The 22,610-nt window shown below is 39.5% G+C and overlaps 2 protein-coding genes across 7 annotated transcripts in view; both read left to right on the plus strand.

Moving 5' to 3' along the window:
* LOC122554250 (MOB kinase activator 3B-like) overlaps positions 1-10,231 on the plus strand; it is a 59,254-nt gene extending 49,023 nt beyond the window's left edge. For 2 of the 3 annotated variants that reach the window (XM_043698981.1, XM_043698980.1), the window contains one exon: positions 8,744-10,231. In XM_043698981.1, coding sequence (XP_043554916.1) covers positions 8,744-8,773 — 30 coding nt within the window. In that variant the 3' untranslated portion in view covers positions 8,774-10,231. The remainder of the gene's footprint in view (positions 1-8,743) is intronic. The other variant, XR_006312950.1, reaches the window with a different exon arrangement.
* Positions 10,232-19,555: 9,324 nt separating this feature from the next.
* Positions 19,556-22,610, plus strand: part of LOC122554249 (MAP kinase-interacting serine/threonine-protein kinase 1-like) — a 59,031-nt gene continuing 55,976 nt past the window's right edge. For 2 of the 4 annotated variants that reach the window (XM_043698976.1, XM_043698977.1), the window contains exons 1-2: positions 19,558-19,678; positions 20,517-20,580. The gene's annotated coding sequence lies outside the window, so the exon portion shown is untranslated. Of the gene's footprint in view, positions 19,679-20,516; positions 20,581-22,610 lie in introns of all 4 variants that reach the window. The other 2 variants (XM_043698979.1, XM_043698978.1) reach the window with 2 other exon arrangements.

Here is a 22,610-nt window from a genome sequence, read left to right on the forward strand (position 1 = left end):
TGCTCTATGTATTGTTGTGGCAAATTCCTTTGGAAATCTAAGTACAGGTCATCTACTGACCCCCATTTATCCACAGAAAGTTATTTCTTCAAAGTAAACAAAATTAGTTAAACATTATTTCTCCTTCACAACACTATACTCATTCTTCCCAATTATCTGGGGTTTTTCTAAGTGTGGCCCTATAACCTCTTTAATGATTGATTCCAACACCTTTTCTATGACGGACTCAAACTCAGTAGTCTCTTGTCACCTCTCTTTCTGACCCTACGAGAGCCTTTCTGCACCCGGGGATTTGTCTGCTCTAAACTCCATTACTTTGCTCATTACTGCTTACCTGCTGATTGTAATTTCACTAAATTGCTTTCTCTCTTTCCAATGGCAACATTTAGAAGGCATTTGGATGGGTATATAAATAGGAAGGGTTTGGAGGGAAATGGGCCGGGTGCTGGCAGGTGGGACTAGATTGGGTTGGGATATCTGGACGAGTTGGACCGAAGGGTCTATTTCTGTGCTGTACATCTCTGACTCTATGACTTTTTAATTTACAGTTGTTACTGGAATGTTTTTTGTATCCTCTGCAATGAAGACAATGCAAAATATTTGTTCTGCCTTTTATTACTTACTATTAACTCCCCATTCCGACTCACTAGAAGTCCAACTTTCTCTTTTCCTTTTGAATACCTGTAGAACTCTTGCCATCCATTCTTACATTTGTAGCTAGCTTTCTCTCATATTGTTTTTATTAGCCTGATTTAACCTCTACCATTCTTTATATTCTGATCAATTATCTGGCCTGCCATTTACCTTTTCTGCAATTGCCTGCTATTTCCCTAACTTTAGTTAATCATGAATGGTGGGTCCTCCTGTGAAACCTTCCTTTTAAAGTAGGTACATATTTATTTAGAGGATTCTGAATGCCTGCCATTGCATCTTTGTTGATCTATCCCTTAGTCAAGTATGCCAATTCATATTTTGGTTTTCATGCCCACATAGTCACCCTTGCTTTAGTTTAAAATACTCTTGAAAGACACAATCATCTCCCTTTCGGACTAGATATAAAATTCAATCAAATTATGGTTACTGCTACTGAGGGGTATCTTTACTGTGAGGTCTTGAATTAGTCCTGTCACAGTACACAATGCAGTACCACGTCCAATATAACATGATCTCTGGTTGGTTTAAGAATGTGCCACTTGAAGAAATTATCTTGAAGCCATTCTATAAATTCATCATAGCCACTGCAGCCAACCTGTTTGTTCCAGTCTATGTGCAGATTATTACCATTTCTTTATCATATCCGTTCTGTATTTCTTCTTGTATTCTTTGTCATAAACTATCTGTTACTGTTAGGAGGCTAATAGATCACTCCCAGTAGTGACTTCTTTCCCCTATACCTCATCTCCACTCAAACTGTTTGTACATCCTGATCTTCTGAACCAAGGTTATCTCTAATTATTACACCAATGCCATCCTTCATGAGAAGTGCTACCCCATTCACCTATTCTTGTTGAATGTTGCGTACTCCTCAATATTGTGGACCCATTTTTGTCATCCTGCAATCACATTGCTGCAATAGTAATATATTTACATTTTCAGTCTCAAGTGGGAACTCCTACCTTCCAGAAAATCCTGTGTTGTGTGTTTGCACAAAACTAATAAAGGTTTAGTTGTGGGGCTGCCCAGTCAGAGCAGCTATGTAAATTAATTAGCAGCACTTTATCCAATTATATGGTTATGTCACAGTATAAAGTGTGTTCTAACAAAGCACCACAAGAATTCCAATGCTTCACACTGTCTTGCTGGGCCAAATTGTCAACCCATTCCCTGGTGTACAATTTTAATACAATTGTTAACCTCTTTAAAACAAATTGATTTAATGCCACTAACACAACACAAGATGATCCTACATGAATTATTATGCAGTGCATTGTCAAAGGATGTTAATCCCATACCACTACTGCATTGGCTGCTGTCCATTCTGCATATTTACTATCATCAAGTGACTTCTGGAATAGTGTACTACAGTGGAATATCTTTAACAGCAGTAAAGATCAGGAAGGATGATTTCATCTGATCCAAATAACAGCCGATTTGTTTTGCCTTATATTATCTAATGTTTCAACAATCACAGGATCAATCTGGAATGCAGGACAACACCTTACTTCTTTTCTCAACTGCAAACCACCTGAACCCACCGGTAGGCCATCCTGTTTCAGGTTGGGACTTTGGTGTCAGGGTTGTCTGCAGTTTCCAGACAGATGGCCTGTTCACAAGTCGCCTGAAAAATACCAGTTGGTCTCCAGTGCTTGGCTTTTAAGTTGTTCTGACAAGCTCACCGTCAATTCTGCCCATTGAACCAGCCGGCAGAAACATGACTCTGAGATAAGTCACAGCGAGCAAGTGAGCCAACTGGGAAAAATTACATGCCAACCTTTTTTCATTCTCACCCCCCCCCCCCCCATAACTAATCTGTCAGCAAAGTCCTGTCCTCCTCTTGCTGTCTCTTCCACCCTTGCCTCTAAAATGTGGAAGGAGTAAATAGATTGCTGTTCCACTGAGATTAAAATTACCCACTTTGTAGTTTTTCCTGATATGTTTTTTCTCCAGCTAGACATCTCCACCTGGTGCAACAAACCTCATGTTATCTCCTGAAACATTCTAAACGTGGGTATGTGGTACTGGTGCATCCAACAGATGTTTTATTTCAGCCGATTAATATATACAAATAATACTTCACAAGCTATACGGTTACAAAGAGTAACATTCTTCTATTCATGTGTCATTTGGTCCATGTTAGGATGGAGTCTGAAAATTTTATACTCTCAGGTCACATGCTGTAAAACAGTGATGGTATCATGAGTATGTCTCTGAAATGTTGACATATTAGATGAGAGACATAACATAACATGTATCACATCCTTTCCTTTCTCTAACTCAGTGAAACCTCCTCAAAGATTTTTTTCATTCCCTAAACCTATTTACAACTTTCTGTAGCTTCTCTCTTGCCTGCTACCTTGTCCTATCTTAGTCCCAACATACTCTCCTTCTATCCTTTCGACCCTATTCCTACCAAACAGCCAAAAATCCAACTTCTCTTTCTGATACTGTAAACAAAAAATGCTGGAAATGATAGCGGATCAGACAGCGTCCATAGAGAGAGAGCAAGTTAACATTTTGACTCAAGTTGACTGTGAGGAAGAGTCATCTAGACTCAATATTAGCTTGCTCTCTCTCCATGGATGGTGCCTGACCCGTTGTGTTTTCAGTACAGATTAGATTAGATTCCTTACAGTATGGAAACAGGCCCTTCGGTCCAACAAGTCCACACTGACCCTCAAAGAGTAACCCACCCAGAGCCATACCCTTATATTTACCCCTGACTTAATGCAGCTAACATTATGGGTAATTTAGCATGGCCAATTCACCTAACCTGCACTTCTTTGGACTGTGGGAGGAAACCGGAGCACCCGGAGGAAACTTACGCAGACATGGGAAGAATGTGCAAACTCCAAATAGACAGTCCGCCAGAGGTGGGAATCAAACCCGGGTCCCTGGTGCTGTGAGGCACCAGTGCTAACCACTGAGCCACCATGCTGCCCCAAATTCTCTACAGTATGGGAGGGAATACAGATTCCAGCATCTGCAGGAATTTGCTTCTTCCCTTTCTAATAACCTGTAACATAATATTGTTAATAGTTCCCTCAAATCCTGCATCTTTTCCTTCAAATCTACCAACGTTCTCCTCAAAGAACAATACTTGGTGACCTCCTACAGGTAGTTCATATGCTACCCATAACACTTCCTACCTGTATGATACGAACAACACAATCTGGTGCACGTTGGCCCATTTCTCCTGTGCACTAACCTGCCGTGGTCTCCATTTCTGTCTTAGGATTCTATCTTTCAGATAATAACCCTCATGAATATTCTCTGCCTCCTTTTCGGAGTACACATCCACATATATATCGTTTATCATCTTGTCTTTCTGTTGCAAGTCTCTTAGCTTTTCAGGACTAAACTCTTCTGTCTGACCCTCTGCCTGTTCAGGTTTTTCCTGCATCATTATGTCAAACTGGGTGTCTGCTAACTGAACGTCAACTCTTTCATCTTTCTCTTTAGTTTTTGCTTCATGTTGTGACTTATGATAGTAGGATCTTGTTACTACACAGTCTGGGAAAATACCAAGATATTTTTCTTTTAACTCCTCAGTTTCTTGGTCTTCCTTGGGCTTCTCCACAAGGGGTGTCACTCCCACCTTGGACCCTGTTAAATCATTCCCAAGAACAAACTGAATTCCTGGATCTGACACTCTGTCAATCACTCCCACTATAACTTCCCCAGTCTTGAGTTGGCACTCCAACCTGGTCTTATTTAGGGGAATGCAAAATCTCTGTCCATCTATCCCGCAAATTACCACATTCTCAGGTAACAGATCAGAAAGAGTACAAATTTGCTGATCTCTTACTATTAGAGACTGGTTAGACCTTGTATCTCTCAAAATTATAACTTCTTTCCCTTCTCTCCTTGTTCTTTCTGAGTAAACTTTACCCACAGAAGTGAAGTCTTTATAGAGATCAGGCACTAACTCCATACCCAGCCCTTGTCTAGGCCGTGCACTCTCCTGCAGCTCCTCTGCTCTTCTTGGGGTTTCCTTTACTACATTCACTAATGCCACTGGCTTAGCTTCTTTTACCGCATATTTTCCCACAGTGCCTTTCTTTAACAACCAGCACAGTGACTTTGTGTGTCCCACTTTACCACAGTGGAAACACCTGAGGCTTTTCACCTCCTTCTCACCCTCTTGGGCTTCTTTTTTATCCTGTGGTAAACACCAGTGCTCTTTACTCTGTTTTGTAGTGTAGCATCTCCCCTCCTCCCAACTTCTATCCCTCACGGGATGAAATTCTGGCTGGATGCTTCTCTTATGCACCAGCATGTATTCATCTGCTAACTCTGTTGCCCTTTTCACTTCCTGAATTTTCTGTTCATCCATGTGAATTGTTACCATCTCTGGAAGTGAGTTTTTAAACTCTTCCAGCAGAATAATCTCTGTTAGAACCTCCTGGGTCTTATCTATCTTTAAGGCCTGCACCCATCAATCAAAATGAACTCAATGTAAGTCTGACCTGGTTCCTTCTTGTGTTTCTGAACCGCTGTCTATACGCTTCTGGTACCAATTCATAAGCTCTTAAAATAGCCTGTTTACCTCTTCATAATCTCTTGACTCCTCATCTGACAGTGCGGCAAATACCTCACCATCTCTGCCTACCAGTTTAGTCTGAACTAGCATTACTCATAAATCCTCAGACCATCCCAACTGCCTAGCCAATTTTTCAAATGAAATAAAGAAGGCTTTGACATCTTTCTCCTCAAATGTGGCAGAGTTTTGACATATTTGTATATATTACCGCTTTCTCTTTTAATCTCCATCATGTTGACTTTTCTGACTAAGTCACAACTTCTCAAGTTCAAATTCTCTCTTTTTGCTCAGCAAAGAACGTCCCCTCTCTCTTTTTCCTCTCTCTCTCTCTTTGTCTCTTTGTTTATCTTCTATTTCCTCAATTGTAATTTAGGTTTTTCTAATTCCACTGCACTTTTTTTTTAGATTAGATTACTTACAGTGTGGAAACAGGCCCTTCAGCCCAACAAGTCCACACTGACCCGCCGAAGCGCAACCCACCCATTTCCCTACATTTACCCCTTTACCTAACACTATGGGCAATTTAGCATGGCCAATTCACCTGACCTGCACATCTTTGGAAACTTGTCTGTTTCTCTGACATCTCTAAGTGTTTGAGTAATTCCCGTACAATTTCAGCTTTACTTTTGTCCTTGGTTAATCCCAAATGTAACCTTTTTGCTAATTCTAAGAGTATGGTAATTTCTTTTCCTTCTAAACTTGGAAAATTTGGGAATCATCTTCAAACCCCAGAACATCTTTAACAATTTTAAGAGCCATTTCTCTCACTTTTTTAATTTATCCAATCACAAGTAACTGAAATTAAACTAATTGTCTCACCTATGTTTTATTTAAAGATCTAGGATACTAACCAGTAAGTGTTTAATACTTGGCTTTTTTTCCCTACCTCAAATCTATTCATATCTGTCCAAATCTCAGGCTGGATCTGTCTAAACCTGCTCAAATCGCGAATCCGAGACCCAAACTGTTCAAATCCTGGCAACGAGCCCCCAAACAATAACAACACTGGGTAAACCCCTCTACTAGTTTAAACCTGACACAAAGAAGCTATAATCTATTAACTTTCGAGAGGCAAAGAACTATCCCAGAGGTCACTATTTAAAGTAAAAATTAACAATTTTATTCTTTAATTCCAACAGAGAATATTAAATAACAGCTTTTTACAACTCCTTTCTCTTGAACCTATCTTTTACCTCTCACTCTACAATACCAGTCTGATAAATTCCCTCTTAAATTTACAGCAAATCAGTTTCAAACCCAGTTGTCAACTTCGGATGTTGAACTTTATCTGTAGATTTCTCTAAGTTGGCTTCAGTCTTCTGCTGCAAAATTTCTTACGGACAGGTACCTTTCAAAGTGCTATTTTGCTGGCAGTTGTTGGTGCTTGGTAGCTCTTTGCTTCTCCCTAACTGTTCAAAACGTCTGGTTTTATACCCCAAAACATCAGATCATTCCATTGGTTTGATGTCATCAAAACATTAAATTCAAATTCGTTTGGAGTTTGGTATCTGAGGCATATTTAAACTGGCTGAATTTGAATTTGATTTTGTACCAAGGCAACACAGCACCAGCTATTTGTGTCATCAAATGTTACATTTTTAAATTGTTCAGCACACTCTGTGCTTTCAGTCCTTGCCAGTTTCCTCTCTCTCTTAAAGGTATAGTATTCCTACACTTATATAACAAGATAATTTTAGATATGCCAAGAAATGTGATTTGGTTTAAGTAAGAAAAATAATTAAAGGCTGACTTCGAAGTTGTTATTCAAGCTACCAGCGCCCTTAAACTAGGTGATATTAAAAAAAGTTGACATAAAGAAAGGCCAATGGAAGAGTTCCAGGAAAAACTTTGTAAGTATGAAAATATTGTGGTACAACAATAGTTCTAATTGCAAAAGCTGTAATTTATTACCAGTAAATTGAACTGGAACAGGGGAGGGTGGTATTGACATGGTTATGAATTAATATATAGTAGTACTGCAGGTGTTGGCCTTCTTTCTGAATCCATGTTTTGTTATGTATTTTATTTATAATGTGCAGCATAAATACTGCAATACTATCTATGTTTAGACACTCAAAGTTTATTACTGAATGTGGCTCTCCTATCACCACTGAATTATGCCATTCTTGGGTGTTCTTCAGGTTTGTCTTCATTTATTGAAAGTCCCTTCAGTAGTAATAGCATTATTAAATTTGCTTTGCTGGGGCCAGTGGAAAAGTTTGATTTTGAGTCAATGACTATGGCCCAGACATATGGCCCAATGGTGCAAGTTGAACCATCTAGTAATTAGTAATAAAATCTATTGCCATCATTTAACAGTAGCTTGTTTTGAACTCAAAAATGTGTGTTGTTAGATTTTCTTTAACTGGTAATGAAAGGGAAGAGTTGCATAGTTTAAGTGCTATCAAATAGGATAAAAAGTAGAATGCAAAATCCCAATCGAGGTCATTAATGTGTGCAAGGTTTTATTGATTATTGATAATGAAAAGTAAGTGGCAAAGGGACTCGATCAATGAATCCCTTGTAAATAAAGCAATAAAGACAGTCATTAAAAAGTGGTGGACAAAGTTGCAAATTAATTGAAAACAATATCATAAAGAAGAAACTTTGTAAAGTAAAGAATAAATTTATTGTCCATGTTGACTATGCTGTCTGGTTTCTGTGATGTCTGCTAGTTGTAGAAGGTCTCGAGTACCAGTGGACAACAGACAAAAGCAAAAAGGGATTGCATTAACCTGCACCAACCTTGCATTAACCATTCACAATCACAGGATGTATCAGTGCATTTCATAGTTAATTAAGCATTTAGAGGATCGTTTGATAACTTCATAACAAAAGAAGCTAAACAATTAATCGCAAATGTAATTGAAACAACTATTTGTTTCAATTGCAACTTAATGGAAGAGTCCTGTCTGGTTTGGATGTAAGTTATTATTTATATAATAATTGTACTTAATACTTTTGAAATTCTTTTCACTTTTAATTTGAGCCTTTTAAACTGAAAATATTTTGCAAAAGCTAGTATAGTATAAATGTATTGGAATGCCAAAATACAACCAGCATACACACATTGAGAAATGTTACTAGATGTCTCTGGGGCAAAATTTATGTTCCAGAATGGGGCAAGTATGGAAGTGGACAGAGCACAAATTTGCTGCACAGACTGATCTTGTACTGTTGCTGGCAAACCAGTAGGTCAGGAACTCCATATGCGCCAATATTGTGGTTCTGACTCAAAATGGAGAACTGTGCCTTTATTTTTAATAGTTTGAGTTTTCAGGTACATCCTTTTAACCTTTTCAATCTAATTACCTAAAGCGGTAGCAGTGTAATCATATTGTTGTTGATTATGTTGAGTGCCTTGGGACACTGTAAAAGATGAAAGCTATTGTTGGTGGTGCTGTGACGTTCATTGTGTCTGATGCAGTGCAGAATTCCCCAATTGCCTGGCTGTTTCAGTAATTGAATGTACTCAAAAATGCCCCTGAACTGCAAAATCTCCTTTTTAATAAGTTTTTTTTCTGTTCTTTTTCTCCCTGACAGAAAGTGATGACAGAGAAAATTTGCCATTGATCCCAGCTTGAGAGAGGCATCGCAGCAAGTCTCTCCAGTGACATAAAAATTGAGCCATTTACTGCCTTGAACAGAAGATTACCAGGAAGTCAAATGCTACAATCTGAATCCTTGTGAAGATTTCCCATGGGAAATCATTAAAAGCATAAGTTAAGAATTCCTAAAAATACTTCATGGGAATAGATTGATGGTGATGGAATACATACTGCATTTAGATGGCTATCACTCACATCCTCCCTCTTTGTTCTCAAATCTGATGCAATCCAGTCAATTGAAAGTAGTTCAGCTCTCCACAAATGTACTTAGATTCCCAAACAAACGTTTCCATGCTGTACATCTCTATGACTCTATGACCTGGTTGAACACTGACACAGGCCAACAGATCCTTGTCACTTCATTACGACTGTTTGTTCCTAAATTACTTGGTTTATAAAATGTTCTTGACTTAATTGAGGATTCCTATGACAATATATTTAAAAACTAAGTGGCCGCCACCATCCACTCCTCATATTTCTGATGTCACATTGGCAATGGATGTACATTTCATCAGAGTACCTCCTGGAGCATTTAGATACTACAGAGCAAAAATATACTGCTTTAGCATCAGCTGCCAGGAATCAGAAACTATATTGACTGCAAACCAAAAGTTTTCAGACGTGTGCAAGACTATTGAGGTTCCATCCTGCCATGACACAAGGGGATTAAGGATATGCTATCAAGATCAACCAATACCATTCCAGCTCTGGATCATCCAGGATCTGATCTGTGTCCTATGAGCACTGGGCATAAAATACCAGCGGCCCTACACCATCTGTGGTAAAAGGACAGATTAGTTTTTACTCAGTTAGTGTAATAATTCAAAATATCCTCATTTTTAGTTTATAAATTAATTCTTGTCTCCCATACAGTGAACAGTCTAATGCAGTAGAATTACTAGGAGTCCAAGGATGATACTGCAGACTTTTAAATTTTTACCAAAACAGTAACATGGCAGGAAACTCGGATACAGAAGTTGTACATTATTTTGTCAAGAAGAAAAATTATTCATCTGTGATACATCAAGAGCTGAAGGGCTTATACCCAAAACATTGATTCTCCTATGCCTCGGATGCTGCCTGACCTGCTGTGCTTTTCCAGCACCACACTCTTGACTCTGATCTCCAGCGTCTGCAGTGCTCACTTTCTCCCATGTCAAAAGCTGACTCTGAGAATACAGAAATGAGATTTGACAGGAATAAAATGTTTGCTTTTATTGAATATTTAATGTTCTTTTAGACTATTTAAAATTGAGGCAATTTAGTCTCACACTGTCAGATCAGAGTAACATGCCAGCTTTTGCACTTTCAAAATCTGTCAAATAACTGCTTGAAGTCACCTCATATGAAACTTAGTCAAAATGTGTGGTGCTGGAAAAGCACAGCAGGTCAGACAGGAGAATTGATGTTTCGTCCCGAAACGTCAATTCTCCTGTTCCTGGATGCTGTCTGACCCACTGTGGTTTTCTAGCATCACACTTTTCGACTCTGATCTCCGGTATCTGCAGTCCTCGTTTTCTCCTAGTATGAAGTTTACCCAACTTTTGAATCGGATGCAAGTTACTTTTGAACCTTTGTTTTAAATGTACCACACTTAGTGGGTTTTGTTTAAAATTCAAAATAGCTGTCGGCCCTTGTATACAAAAAATGGCAATGAATGTGTCACAGTCATGCCTTTAGATAAATGTCAACCAATAGATTCCAGTATTTTATAGAAAATAAATGCCAACTTCATTTTGTTTTAACCTTGGAATATTTTACTGTGACTTACACTAAACATCTGAAGAATGTCAGTTCTTTGAGAATGACATTTAATCAAAATGATAAATCTGTTGGAGTTATTTTCTATACAGTCAGTTGAATGGGTAAGAATATAAGAAATGGGAGCAGAAGTCTATATTGACCCTTGAGCCGCCTGCACAATTCAGTTTGATCATGGCAGACCTTCTGCCTCAACTTCACTTTCCTGCTCACACATCACATCCCTTTTCCTGATGGTACAAAAATCTATCACCTGAAACACACTCAACAATACATCCAAAATTCCAAATTTTCACAACTGTCTTGAGAACAGGAATATCTTTTAATCTCAGATTCTCCCCTCAACCTCTCAATGTTGACCCTTCAGAATTTTTTTTGATTTAATGAAATCACCTCTTAATTTTTCTAAACTCAACTTACTCCAACTTTCATCTTAGGGACCAACCCAGTAACCACAGGCTAACTGCTGAATAAGCGATGCTGTTTGTAATTAAGCTTCTGCACAACATATAACACACTGTCTGTTCGTTGAAAATGAATCCACACAAATTACTGAAAATACTGTTGTTTAGCCTGAAGAGAAATAAGTAATACAAATTTATTTACAGCACTGTGCTCCAACTGGCTTGATGCTTTTATTATCCCTGAATTAAATGATTTAGTTTGATTGGGAACAAATCCAGGAATATCTATCCTAATATTTTGCTCAAATATTGAAAACTTTTTTTTATAACTTAGATGTAATGTCACTTCTGTGACTTGAAGAAGACATAGTTTGTCAAAACAGTTTATCATTGCAAAGAATGAATCTTCACAACAAAACTGAAGATCAACTTTACTAGTCACTCCTCCCTTGTTGTTTTTGGTTGAGGAACAGACATTCCCCACGATAAGGGGAGAACCTCATTATATGTTTTCATATCATACAAGATAATCTTTCATGCCTGTTTGAACAACTGGATGGAGCCTTGGTTTTGATGTCTCATTGCAGACACTGCACATTTATCAAGGAAACATTCCTTCAGTTCTTCCATTAGAGTAATATAACTGAGCCATGCTAACAGAACCTATACAGCCTTCTCTTCAGAATTACTGATGAGACCAGATTTGGCAATGTGGAGATAGGGCTTCTCATTTCTCGAGTATGCCAAGCTTCACTGTCTTCTGTGGATCCTTTTGTGACTGAAGATTGATGCAGTATCAGCAGGGACATTCACAATAATAACAATGTAAGATTTTGTATAGGATGTAGATAGCTTTGACTATCTTAGGATATCCATCAAAACAGTTTTATGGGAATAGCATGTCACAATAATGAAATATTTTCATTTTGAAAAGCAACTGGGAATAATTTTCAACATGTATCAATCACATTCCAATAAACATTGTGGAGTACTTCACTGAAGTACAGTTTAGATTGCCAGTCAATAAGATTTTATAGTTTTGAGTTTGATTTGAGAGCCATGAACCGTACATCAGTTGCAGGTGTACATCATCGGAGGAAGACTCCACTTTGTTATATTGTCTTATTCATTGTGTGTCACAGCTGATGACTAAGATGAAATTAGTCCTAAAGTAAATCCATTTATCTAAGGACTTGATGGGAACTCAGAAAAATTGTATTCTGAAAAGTGTATACGTTATTTCTTTTTCATTGTTTTATAGATGTATATAGAATGAATGTTTTGTAATTTTTTTTAACTGTGGTAATTGGATGATTTAAATTCTTGCTTAAAGTTCAATGCTGTTAAGATGGACTTACTGTGTCAAAGTTTAAAGTTACTGTTTAAAGTTACTTTCAGTCACCAGTTTTGCCTTTACCCTAGTTTTTCATTTCTTTGAAGAATTACCATTGCAACTAATAATTCACTCAATTTGTAAATGCAAGCCTCAATAATGAGTGCAAATAGGTTTCTCAGGAATGGCAGATTTCATGTCCAAGCCTGATATTTTTCTTATATACATGCACACTTCCATCAGAGGTAGTTGGATTTCAATCAAGAGCACAAAATACGGTTAGTTTTGCTTTTCCAAATACGGGGTTAGGGTAAGGCTGATTGTGTCCTAAGAACAAAAGAAATAGGAGCAAGAGTAGGCCATCGACCCTTGGTGCCTACTCTGCCATTCAATAAGGTCATGGTTGATCTTTTCATGGACTCTGCTCCACTTACCTGCCCGCTCACCATAACCCTTAATTACTTTACTGTTCAAAAATCCATCCCTCTTTGCATTAAAAACATACAACAAGGTAGCCTCAACTGCTTCACTGGGCAGGGAATTTCACAGATTCACAACCGTTTAGGTGAAGACATTGCTCCTCAACTCTGTCCTAAATCTGTTCCCCCTTATTTTGAGGCTATGCCCCCAGTTCTAGTTTCACCCGCAAGTGGAAACAACCTCCCTGCTTCTATCTTATCTATTCCCTTCATAATTGTATGCTTCTTTAAGATCACCCCATTCTTCTAAATTCCAATGTTTATGGTCCCATTTTACTCCATCTTTTCTTAAAAGCCAACCCTTTCAACTCCAGAATCAACCTTGTGAATCACCTCTGCATCCTCTCCAATGCCAGTACATCCTTTCTCAAGTAAGGAGATCAAAGCCAACTAACTCAGCTCAGATTTGATAAGTGATAGTGATTAAGGTGCTGACATTTGCTATGTGAAATTGCTGAGGCATTACGGACATTCCAGTACTTAAGTAAAAGCAAAATTAATGCAGATACTGGAAAGCTAAAATAAAAACCAAATGCTGGTGAAACTCAGCAGAATTGGCAGTATCTGTGGAGAGGGAAACAGTATTAACATTTCAAGTCCAATATGACTTCTTCAGAGCAAGGTTTTAAGAATCATATTCGGCTCAAAACTTTGAACTCTTTCTCTCTCCACAGATGTTGCCAGACCTGCTGAGTCCCTTTAGCATTTTCTGTTTTTAATCCCATCAATTTACTTTCAAACATTACTTTCAAACTAAATGTTTAAAAGTTCATTTATTTAAGTAGATTTTTTGTTTCATTTAAAGAACTGACATGATCCATTTTAAAATCAGATGCGTTCAATGCATGCCTTATAAAACATCCCTTTCTCCATTAAATTCCTGAACATTAAAATATAATTCTTGATGAAGCCTCATCAGTTTAATTTTATTTTGTACAGAATATTATTTCATATAGGCTTTTTGATGGAAGTTTGAGTTTATTTTCTTCTTTTATATAAACAAGATGACATTTGAGATTTTTCTAGAAGTGTTGCTTTTGATATCAATGATGCTGAAATAAGGAAACTTGAAACTACAAGGGTCATCTTCTGAAAATGAATGATCTGGAGTGATTCTGAATTATTTTTCTATAAGAACAAATGCTAGATTGAAGATGAATAGAATTTGTATACATTGTAAGGAACTTAGTTTTCGAAATGGACTAAATAAAAAATCTACTGGTTGTAACAGTAATTAAGATATTGCAGACATTCCAATTATGTCTCTCCAACTTGTGCATTGTACTTTTAGTAGTTTTTGTTTTGGGGCTTGATTGTTCTATTTGTTTTAAAATAGAGCTGTTTGTAATTTTAATTTATAGATTATTGGTTTTCTACCAATTTGAACAGAATTGCTTAAAACTATGGGCTGAATTTTTTTTTGATAGTGCTTTTTTGAGCAAGATTCGTGGCGCCCGTCTATCATGAACCATACTGATTTTTCTCGTGCAATCTTCTGCTCTTAATGAAATATGCAACTGGATTCTTTGGGGCCCGTCTCATGAAATCACGTGGCAGGAGAGGCCAAGTGCTTGTCACTGCAGGGACTTTGCTGTGTTCTTACTGCTAGTGGCCATGGCACACTGGCCATGTGCATCCATGTAGGTGGGCATCCAATATGTACAAGCTCCTAAGAATACCAGCAGTGTATTTGCACCCCACTTACAGAATGCTTGTGCAATTCAATAATGCACCTTGAGCTGCAGCAATAGTAAAGGTCCAGTGAGGACACTTTGCGCTTAGGAATACACATCAAGCTCATAGACTGGACCTGGCTGCATCTCCAGGTTCTTTGCTTGCTGTTGTACTGCTCCCTCACTCTCAGCCTAGCTGGATGCACACAATATCCCTGCCTTTCAATGCTTTGCCTTTTTGAGCTTTTCCCCTCAGTCAGACATACCAGGCTCATATCACTTCTGTCTTGCCTTCATGTTTAGACCAGACAGAAAGCCAGGAAATTTGTCGTGGTTATCAGCAGTCCTCACTCAAGCGGAGGCAGGTAGCCTGTGATCAAAGGATACCTACACAGTAGATCAGATGTTCAAGGTGATCAGAGTAAGGATCCTCTTCACATAAAGGCAAACCACCACCCAACTTACATCTTTCTGCCCTACTATGCACTGGTTTCCTCCTGGAAGGAGAAAGAGGCGAATATTACAGGAGAGGAAAGTGGGTGGCATAATTGATGCAGGTGGGAGGTGTCCCAGGTGAGTGAGTTGGCAGGTTGAGTGGTGTTGATTCTGGATTAGTGGTGCTGGAAGAGCACAGCTGTTCAGGCAGCATCCAAGGAGCAGCGAAATCGACATTTCGGGCAAAAGGCTTTCATCAGGAAAGCTGAATGAGCATGAGTCAGGGAGATATTGCAATAGCGAGAGTGGTAGAGTGTGGGCCTTTCTGGGACATGGGTACAACAGCAGGGTGAATGTGAGGTATCACAATGATGGAAGCACATACACTGGTGGAGTGGAGAAGGTCACTGACTTTCTTCCTTCACTGTTGGACATACCTCCAGATGGTTGCAACTCCAATAACCTGGGTGGCAACCTTGAATCAGGCTAGTGGGAACTGATGTTGTGGCCCCCAGTGCTGGTCCTGGGCGAAAGGCAGTGCAGACAGGGAATGGCCCTATCCAGCAGCATCTCCCAGTTCCTAACTGCAAAGTGGGATGCCAATTTCCTTATCTGGCAAGTATGGGGAAAAGGTCAGGAACATGAATGGCAGCTGCAGACTGACAGTGCTTGTCCAGGTGCAAAGCAGGCTTTTAAAGATGGTGCGGGTGCAAGAGTGCCAGTGTTTTGAGGAGCATCTACCGAGTGGTGAGTTCTGGTAAGATGTGGATAGAATTGGACAAAACGAATGTAGTAGGGTGAGGTATTAGGTAGTTAATGAGGCGAGTTGTGAAATATACATAGACCTCTGGCGAGGATCCCTCCAATAACCTTGACACAATTCACTCTTAGCCAAAAAAAACCCTATAAAATTCAGCTTGTTATTTTTTTTATTCATTCACAGGATAAGAGTGTCACTGGCTAGGCCAGCATGTTTTTTCCCCAATCCCTTAAGTGTCAACCACACTGTTGTGGGGCTGGAGTTAATTTAGACCAGACCGTACTAGGTAAGGATGACAGTTTCCTTCCTTAAAGGGCATTAGTGAACCAGATGGGGTTTTCGACAATCAGCAATGGATTCCCGATCATTAGACTCTTACTTCCGATTTTTATTGAATTCAAATTCCACTAATGTGCCATGATGGGATTTGAACCTAAGTCCCTAGAACATTAACTGGGTCTCTACATTAACAGTCCAGGGATAATAACCACTAAGTCCTCAACTCCCCCTAATCTCTAGCAAATGATTAAATAAAGTCAGAGTCATATAGCACCTCTTCTGGCAGCTTATTTCATTCAAGCCTCTGCCTGATAAAGTTGTCTCTTAGGTTCCCTTTAAATCTTTCTCCTCTCACTTTAAACCCAATGCCCTCTAGTTTTGGGACTCCCCCACCCTGGGGAAAAGACCTTGGCTATTCACCTCATACACGCCTCTCATGATGTGATAAACCTCAGTAAGGTGACTCCTCAGCCTCTGACACTCCAAGGAAAATAGCCCCAGTCTAATCAGTATCCCTATAGCTCAAACCCTCCAATCCTTGTAAATTTTTTCTCAACTCTTTCAAGTTTCACAATATCTTTCCTTTAGCAGGGAGACCAAAACTGAATACAGTATTCCTTAAGTGGTCTAACCAATGTCCTGTACAGCTGAAGCATAACCTCCCAACTCCTATACTCAATGCACTGATCAATAAAGGGAAGCGTATCAAATCTCTCCTTCACTACTCTGTCTACCTGCAACTCCACTTTCAAGGAACAATGAACCTGCACTCCAAGGTCTCTTTTCTTTTTGGCAACACTCCCCAGGATTTTACCATTAAATGTATAAGTCCTGCCCTCATTTGCCTTACCAAAATGCAATGTCTCACATTTATCTAAATTAAATCCTTACAAATTTGTTTCTCAATTTCCTGCAGACGACTGGGGGGGTATAATACAATCCCAACAAGGTGATCATCCCTTTCTTATTTCTCAGTTCCACCCGAATAACGTCACTGGATGAACTCCTAGGAATATCCTCCTAAGTACAGCCATAATGATAAACCAAAAGGCCACACTCCTTTCTATCCTTCCTAAGCATCTATACCCTGGACTATTAAGCTGCCAGTCCTGTCCTTCCCTGAGCTATGTCTGTAATAGTTATGATATCCCAGACCCAACCGCACCCTGAGTTCATCTGCTTTACCTGTCAAGTCTCTTGCATTGAAATAAATGTAATTTATCAGTCTTAAGCTTGTTCTCTGCCTTGCTCTTGCCTGCCTTGACTATTTGACTTGCTTCTCTTCTGAACTGGAGAAGCATCAGATTTGTTTCTTTTCTCACTATCTCTCTTGGATCTCCACACACACACCCCCAACACTTTACTAGTTTAAAGCCTTCTGAGTAGCACTAGCAAATCTCCTTGCCACAATATTGATATTTGTCCCCTTCCAATTCTGGTGCAACCTGTCCTTATACAGTTCATTTCTACCCAAAAGAGATTCTAATGATGCAAAAAAGGTGATTCCCTGCCCCCTACACCAGCTTCTCAGTCACTCATTCATCTGCTCTGTCCTCTGATTCCTCACTAGCACGTGACACCAGGAGTAATCCAGATATCACTACCTTGCTACTTGACTGCATCTTCACCTTGATTATGTTTACTCAGGTTAGATTATCTCATAATGTCTGACAACAGAAAATATTATTTCCTACACTTGACATTAAAACAAAACATATGGAACTCTTAAGGACCTATAACTGCACTTAAGTAATCAAAGGTTAAGACAGGAATTGGAGATCCAGTACATCCATTTCCAAATATTACTTTTTAAACACTTTTTCATCTGAGATTGTTGAGGAACATAATCTTTTTCCCTAATATTGAATGTTCTACATCACTGTTGACAGTAGCAAAATAAATCATGATCAAGGATGAGCAGTATTTAATCTTGTCAGTACAACAGATTATTTTCTGACAAATTCATTACGCAGCTTACTGTTTTAAATGTTGAGTGGCACAACACAGGCTAGCTTACAAAGTCTAGATAATTAGCACTCAAATTTGCTGAAAACAATATTTTGGATTATAGTCATGACTTTTTTTTTTGTCTTCTTAGATGTATCAAACCTGGTATTTCCATCATTTTTGGCTTTAACTTTTAATGGTTGGAGCTAATTTCAATGAAAATTGTTCATCTGCTTAGCTCACACAATATCATAAAGCATTGTTCCAAACATCTGTCAAAGTATGAGATAAATCTTATCCTTCTGTCGCCTCAGGACTCGAGGGTTTGAGCAACAAATGAATAGGCTGTTTTTTTTTCCCCTGGAACGTCAGAGGCTGAGGGGTGACCTTCTGAGGTTTATAAAATCATCAGTGGCAAGGATAGGTTGAATGACCAAGGTCTTTTTCCTAGGGTGGGGAAGTCCAAAACTAGAGGGCATAGATTTAAGTTGAGAGGGGAAAGACTTAAAAAAGTACCTGAGGGGTAACTTTTTCATGCAGAGGGTAGTGCATGTATGGAATGAGCTGCCAAATGGTGAAGGCTTGTACAATTATAACATTCATAAGGCACCTATACGAGTATATGAATAGGAAGGGATTTGAGGGATATGGTCCAAATGCTGGCAAATGGGATTAGATAAATTAATCTAGTTAGCATGGACCAAATGGTCTTCTATGCTGTACAATTCTCTGTCGTAAAGGAGTTATTACCACATTGCACATAATATCAGGCACTGTAGGCCCATAATACATGATAGATGGGCTGTTACAGAAACAGAAATTGCTAGAGAAACTCAATAGGTCTGGCAGTTTCTGTGGTGAGAGAAACAGAGCTAATGTTTTGATTCCAGTGACACTTAAGAAGGTCTGTTTACCATAAGACATAGGTAGAGACAAAAAAACTGCAGATGCTGGAATCCAAAGTAGACAACCAGGAGGCTGGAAGAACACAGCAAGCCAGGTAGCATTAGGAGGTGGAGAAGTCAAAGTTTCAGGTACAGCCCTTCTTCAGGATCCGAAACGTTGACTTCTCCACTTCCTAAATGCTGCCTGGTTTGCTGTGTTCTTCCAACCTCCTGCTTGCCCAAATAAGACATTGGAGCAGAAATTAGTCCATTCTGCCCATCGAGTCAGCTCTGCCATTTAATCATGGATGATAATTTTCTCAAACTCATCCTCCTGCTTTCTCCCCGTAACCCTTGATCCCCTTGTCAATCAAGAACCTATCTATGTCTGTCTTAACTTGACTCAATGGTCTTGCCTCCACTGCTTTCTCTTTTTGTTTTAGATCTTCAGCATCCGCAGTTCTAGTAATAGTCTGGTCCTATTGATAAAATATAGTAAACCCAAAACTACTAGGAGATTATACTCTCTCACTACAGAGGTAATGCAATAAGCTTATGTTTCCCTATTCAACGCACTCGGAGATTATTACACGCCTATGAAACATGGTGGGACTTGAACCCGGTGCCTCCTATCTCAGAGGTAGGGCACCACCACTGCACTGCCAGTCCCCCCTGATGGACAAGTCAACCAACGGAAAACCGCCCTGACCTCTGAGGACGTGCACGCGCGGGATCCTTCACCTTAACAAGATGGCGCCCAGGAGCAGTCCAATTCCCTTCCCAAGAGGGCGGCGGGACGGTGGCCGGGAGGCGTCTCGACAGCTCCCTGTGCTCCTGGAATTTCGACTAACCAGTCGCGGCCCGCCGGGAGAGAGGAAGACAGCAGAGCCGGGCGTCCCGTCCCTGCGGCTTGAGGTAAAAGACCGATCGGAGTTTGTGCCTTACTGTGAGACGGGAGGATGTGGGTTTGTGTGTGTGTGGGCTGGACTGGACTGGACTGGGGAGGGTGGCGGATAGCTCCCGCCAGCCGGCTCCTCGGCCACCGCTCGACAACTTTTTCTCCCAGTCCCTCACACACAACGGACACGGTTTGGGATTAGATTGTCAGAAGCTCTTCCTCTCTTTAATTTTTGTTGATCTGTTTGATTTATTTGTAGTTTCCCTCCATCATGAGTTTTTTTTTCTCCCTTTCCTCTGTGACTGCAGGAACTCAAGACTGTTTATGTTCAGTTAAAAATAGCAAAGGGACTAGGTTTCCCCTGAGGGAAAGGAGTCTTCACTTTACATTCAGACAATTCTCGATCTTTTGCTGGTTGGGAATTTACCACCATCGTGATCCCCTTTGATTTTCAAATATATTCTTCCCCATCTCAATGGAAATAAAGCCTCATCGCCTCAGCACTGGCTGAGCTGCTATATCTCTGAACCCAATTCTTCTGTTTTTATTTGTAAAAAGAAGTGTGCCAACCTTTAAAAGTAACACTGTCGGAAGGGAACATTGCAGGAGAGGAAACAGTTAAAATTTCGGTTCACTCTGGGCGAGGAAATCGATGAGTTTTAGTCTGTTGTAACTCATGATGCAGCTCACTGGGACAGTTTCACTATTCAGTGATCACAGTGGGACTGGTATTTCCTCAGAATGCAGTTTTTAAATTTTATTTAAGGCGTCTCTTTGTAACAAAGCGGCTGCAATCTTATTTTCATGGTATGCATTTTCGTATGTTAAATGAGGTTTATTTGAAACCTATTTCAGTTCATAACTGGATCTGCTGGCGATAAGATCCAAGGCGCGTGAAATTTGCTGTCGCACCCACTGGGTAAGTTTCCAAAGTTGTTTGTAAATAATGTTTCGAGGACATAAACTCTGCTAAATGCTATGTGCGCAAAACAGAAACGATTTAAGTTCTGGTACTTTTGTATTGGATTACTGAAATAGATTCTGGCGAAAAGTAAATGTAGATTTAAAAAGTGGCTCATTCCTAGGCAATAAAATAGCATGAACGATCTCCGAAGGGTTGTAGTCGGAGTGCAAAATTCAGGGCTGTTCAAAATGCATTTATATTGCAACACGATTGTTAGCTGCAGTTCAAGTTTCAGCCGAGCAATATAAATGAGCGTTACATGCTGTCCATTTAAAAAAAAACAGGCGTCTACATGAATACATGATTATACGACTGGAGGGAGAGAGGTGTTTGAAAGTTATTGTCTAAATGGTTAAACAAACTGATTTAAAATTGGTCCAGCATACTTAGCGTTTTTGACAACACTGAATTTACGCTGTATGTTGCTGAGTATAATCCCACTTTATTGCTGAATCCTGATTAACGCTAAATTTAAATTCCGTAGTTGTAAACCACTTGTCCCACACGCACTAAACTTGCATTATACGAATGGTGTATTCATGCTCGAGAAATGTATCTTGCCCGATATAGCCAAATCTTTTGTCTAATTAGTAATTAAACGGAATTTGTACTAATTGTAGCATGGGTGTCTATCCAAGGTGTGAAAAATGCACATACTAGGACACGGGAATGTTGTACTTTGTTTAAAAACAATTTCTAAAAGGTTCATTTTTCTCCTCTTAACGTTCAGATGTTCAACAGGTGGATCCCCGAACTGTCAGCTGTGCTTTGGGGATTTTTGCTTAGAAATTCAGTGTGAGTGTTAGATTTTCTTTCAGATTTAGGGTTTGCCATATTGGCTACTACTAACATTTCTTAGTGATATTTTATAGCCATGAGGGATAAATTAGATGTTTTTGTGAGAATACTTATGGTGGATTTTCAGTGATGCGAAATGTTGTTTTGACCTGAAGCCCCCCAACACTGTGCAGACCCAGTTGTCTCAGGTGGTAAGACTTCTGCATTACCACTCACCTAGCTGCTGCTCCCACTAGTGGGGTATCTGTGTTGGGCTTTCACATCTTTACAATTTACATCAGTGGCATAGATGAAGGAAACGATGGCATGGCAGCTAAATTTGCAGACTACAAAAATACAGGTTTTTAAAAAAAGTATGTTCGGAAGAAGGGACTGCACGGTTGCTTAGTGGTTGGCACTGCTGCCCCACAGTGCCAGGGATCCAGGTTTGATTCCAGACTTGGGTGCCTGTGTGTGACGTTTGCATATTCTCCCCGAATCTGCATGGATCTTCTCCAGGTGCTTTGGTTTCTTTCCACAGTCCAAAGGTGTGCATGTTAAGTGGGTTTGCCATGCTAAATTGCCAATAGTGTCCATGGATTAGCCATTGAAAATGGAGGGTTACAGGGTTAGTTTGGACTGGGTGGGATTCTCTTAGAAGGGTCAGTGTGGACTCAATGGGCTGAATGGCTTGCTCCTACACCTTAGGGATTCTATAAGTACTAAGGAATTTGCAGATGTACATAGATTAAATGGGTAAAAATCCAGCAGGTGGAATGTGATGCAGGAAAATGTGAAGGAAGAATAAAAGAAACAGAATATTACTTAAGCAGAGAACTGTAGAATTTGAGGTGTAGAGGGATTAGATGTTCTAGTATAAGTCAAAAAATGTTAGTGTACAGATAAAGCACATAACGAAAAAGTCTAATGAGGTGATTTCCTTAATTGAGAGGAATTGAGCACAAAAAGAGGGATTACCGGAGTTTGATTTGCTTTTCTAATCATCTGCTATACTTGTATCCCGGTCTTTAGTACTTCATACACCCAGACACCAACACTCTGTGTATAATTGTATTCTTCCATCTGCCTCCATTTTATAGTACACTGTTTCTATATTCTTCCAGCCAAGTGGACCAATTTACTTTTTCCCCTGTGCCCAAGTTTGCTCACTTGTTTATAACCTATTTGTAAACTTTTTACCTCTTGCT

Source organism: Chiloscyllium plagiosum, chromosome 11, assembly GCF_004010195.1.
Source record: "Chiloscyllium plagiosum isolate BGI_BamShark_2017 chromosome 11, ASM401019v2, whole genome shotgun sequence".
Classification (NCBI taxonomy): Eukaryota; Metazoa; Chordata; class Chondrichthyes; order Orectolobiformes; family Hemiscylliidae; genus Chiloscyllium; species Chiloscyllium plagiosum.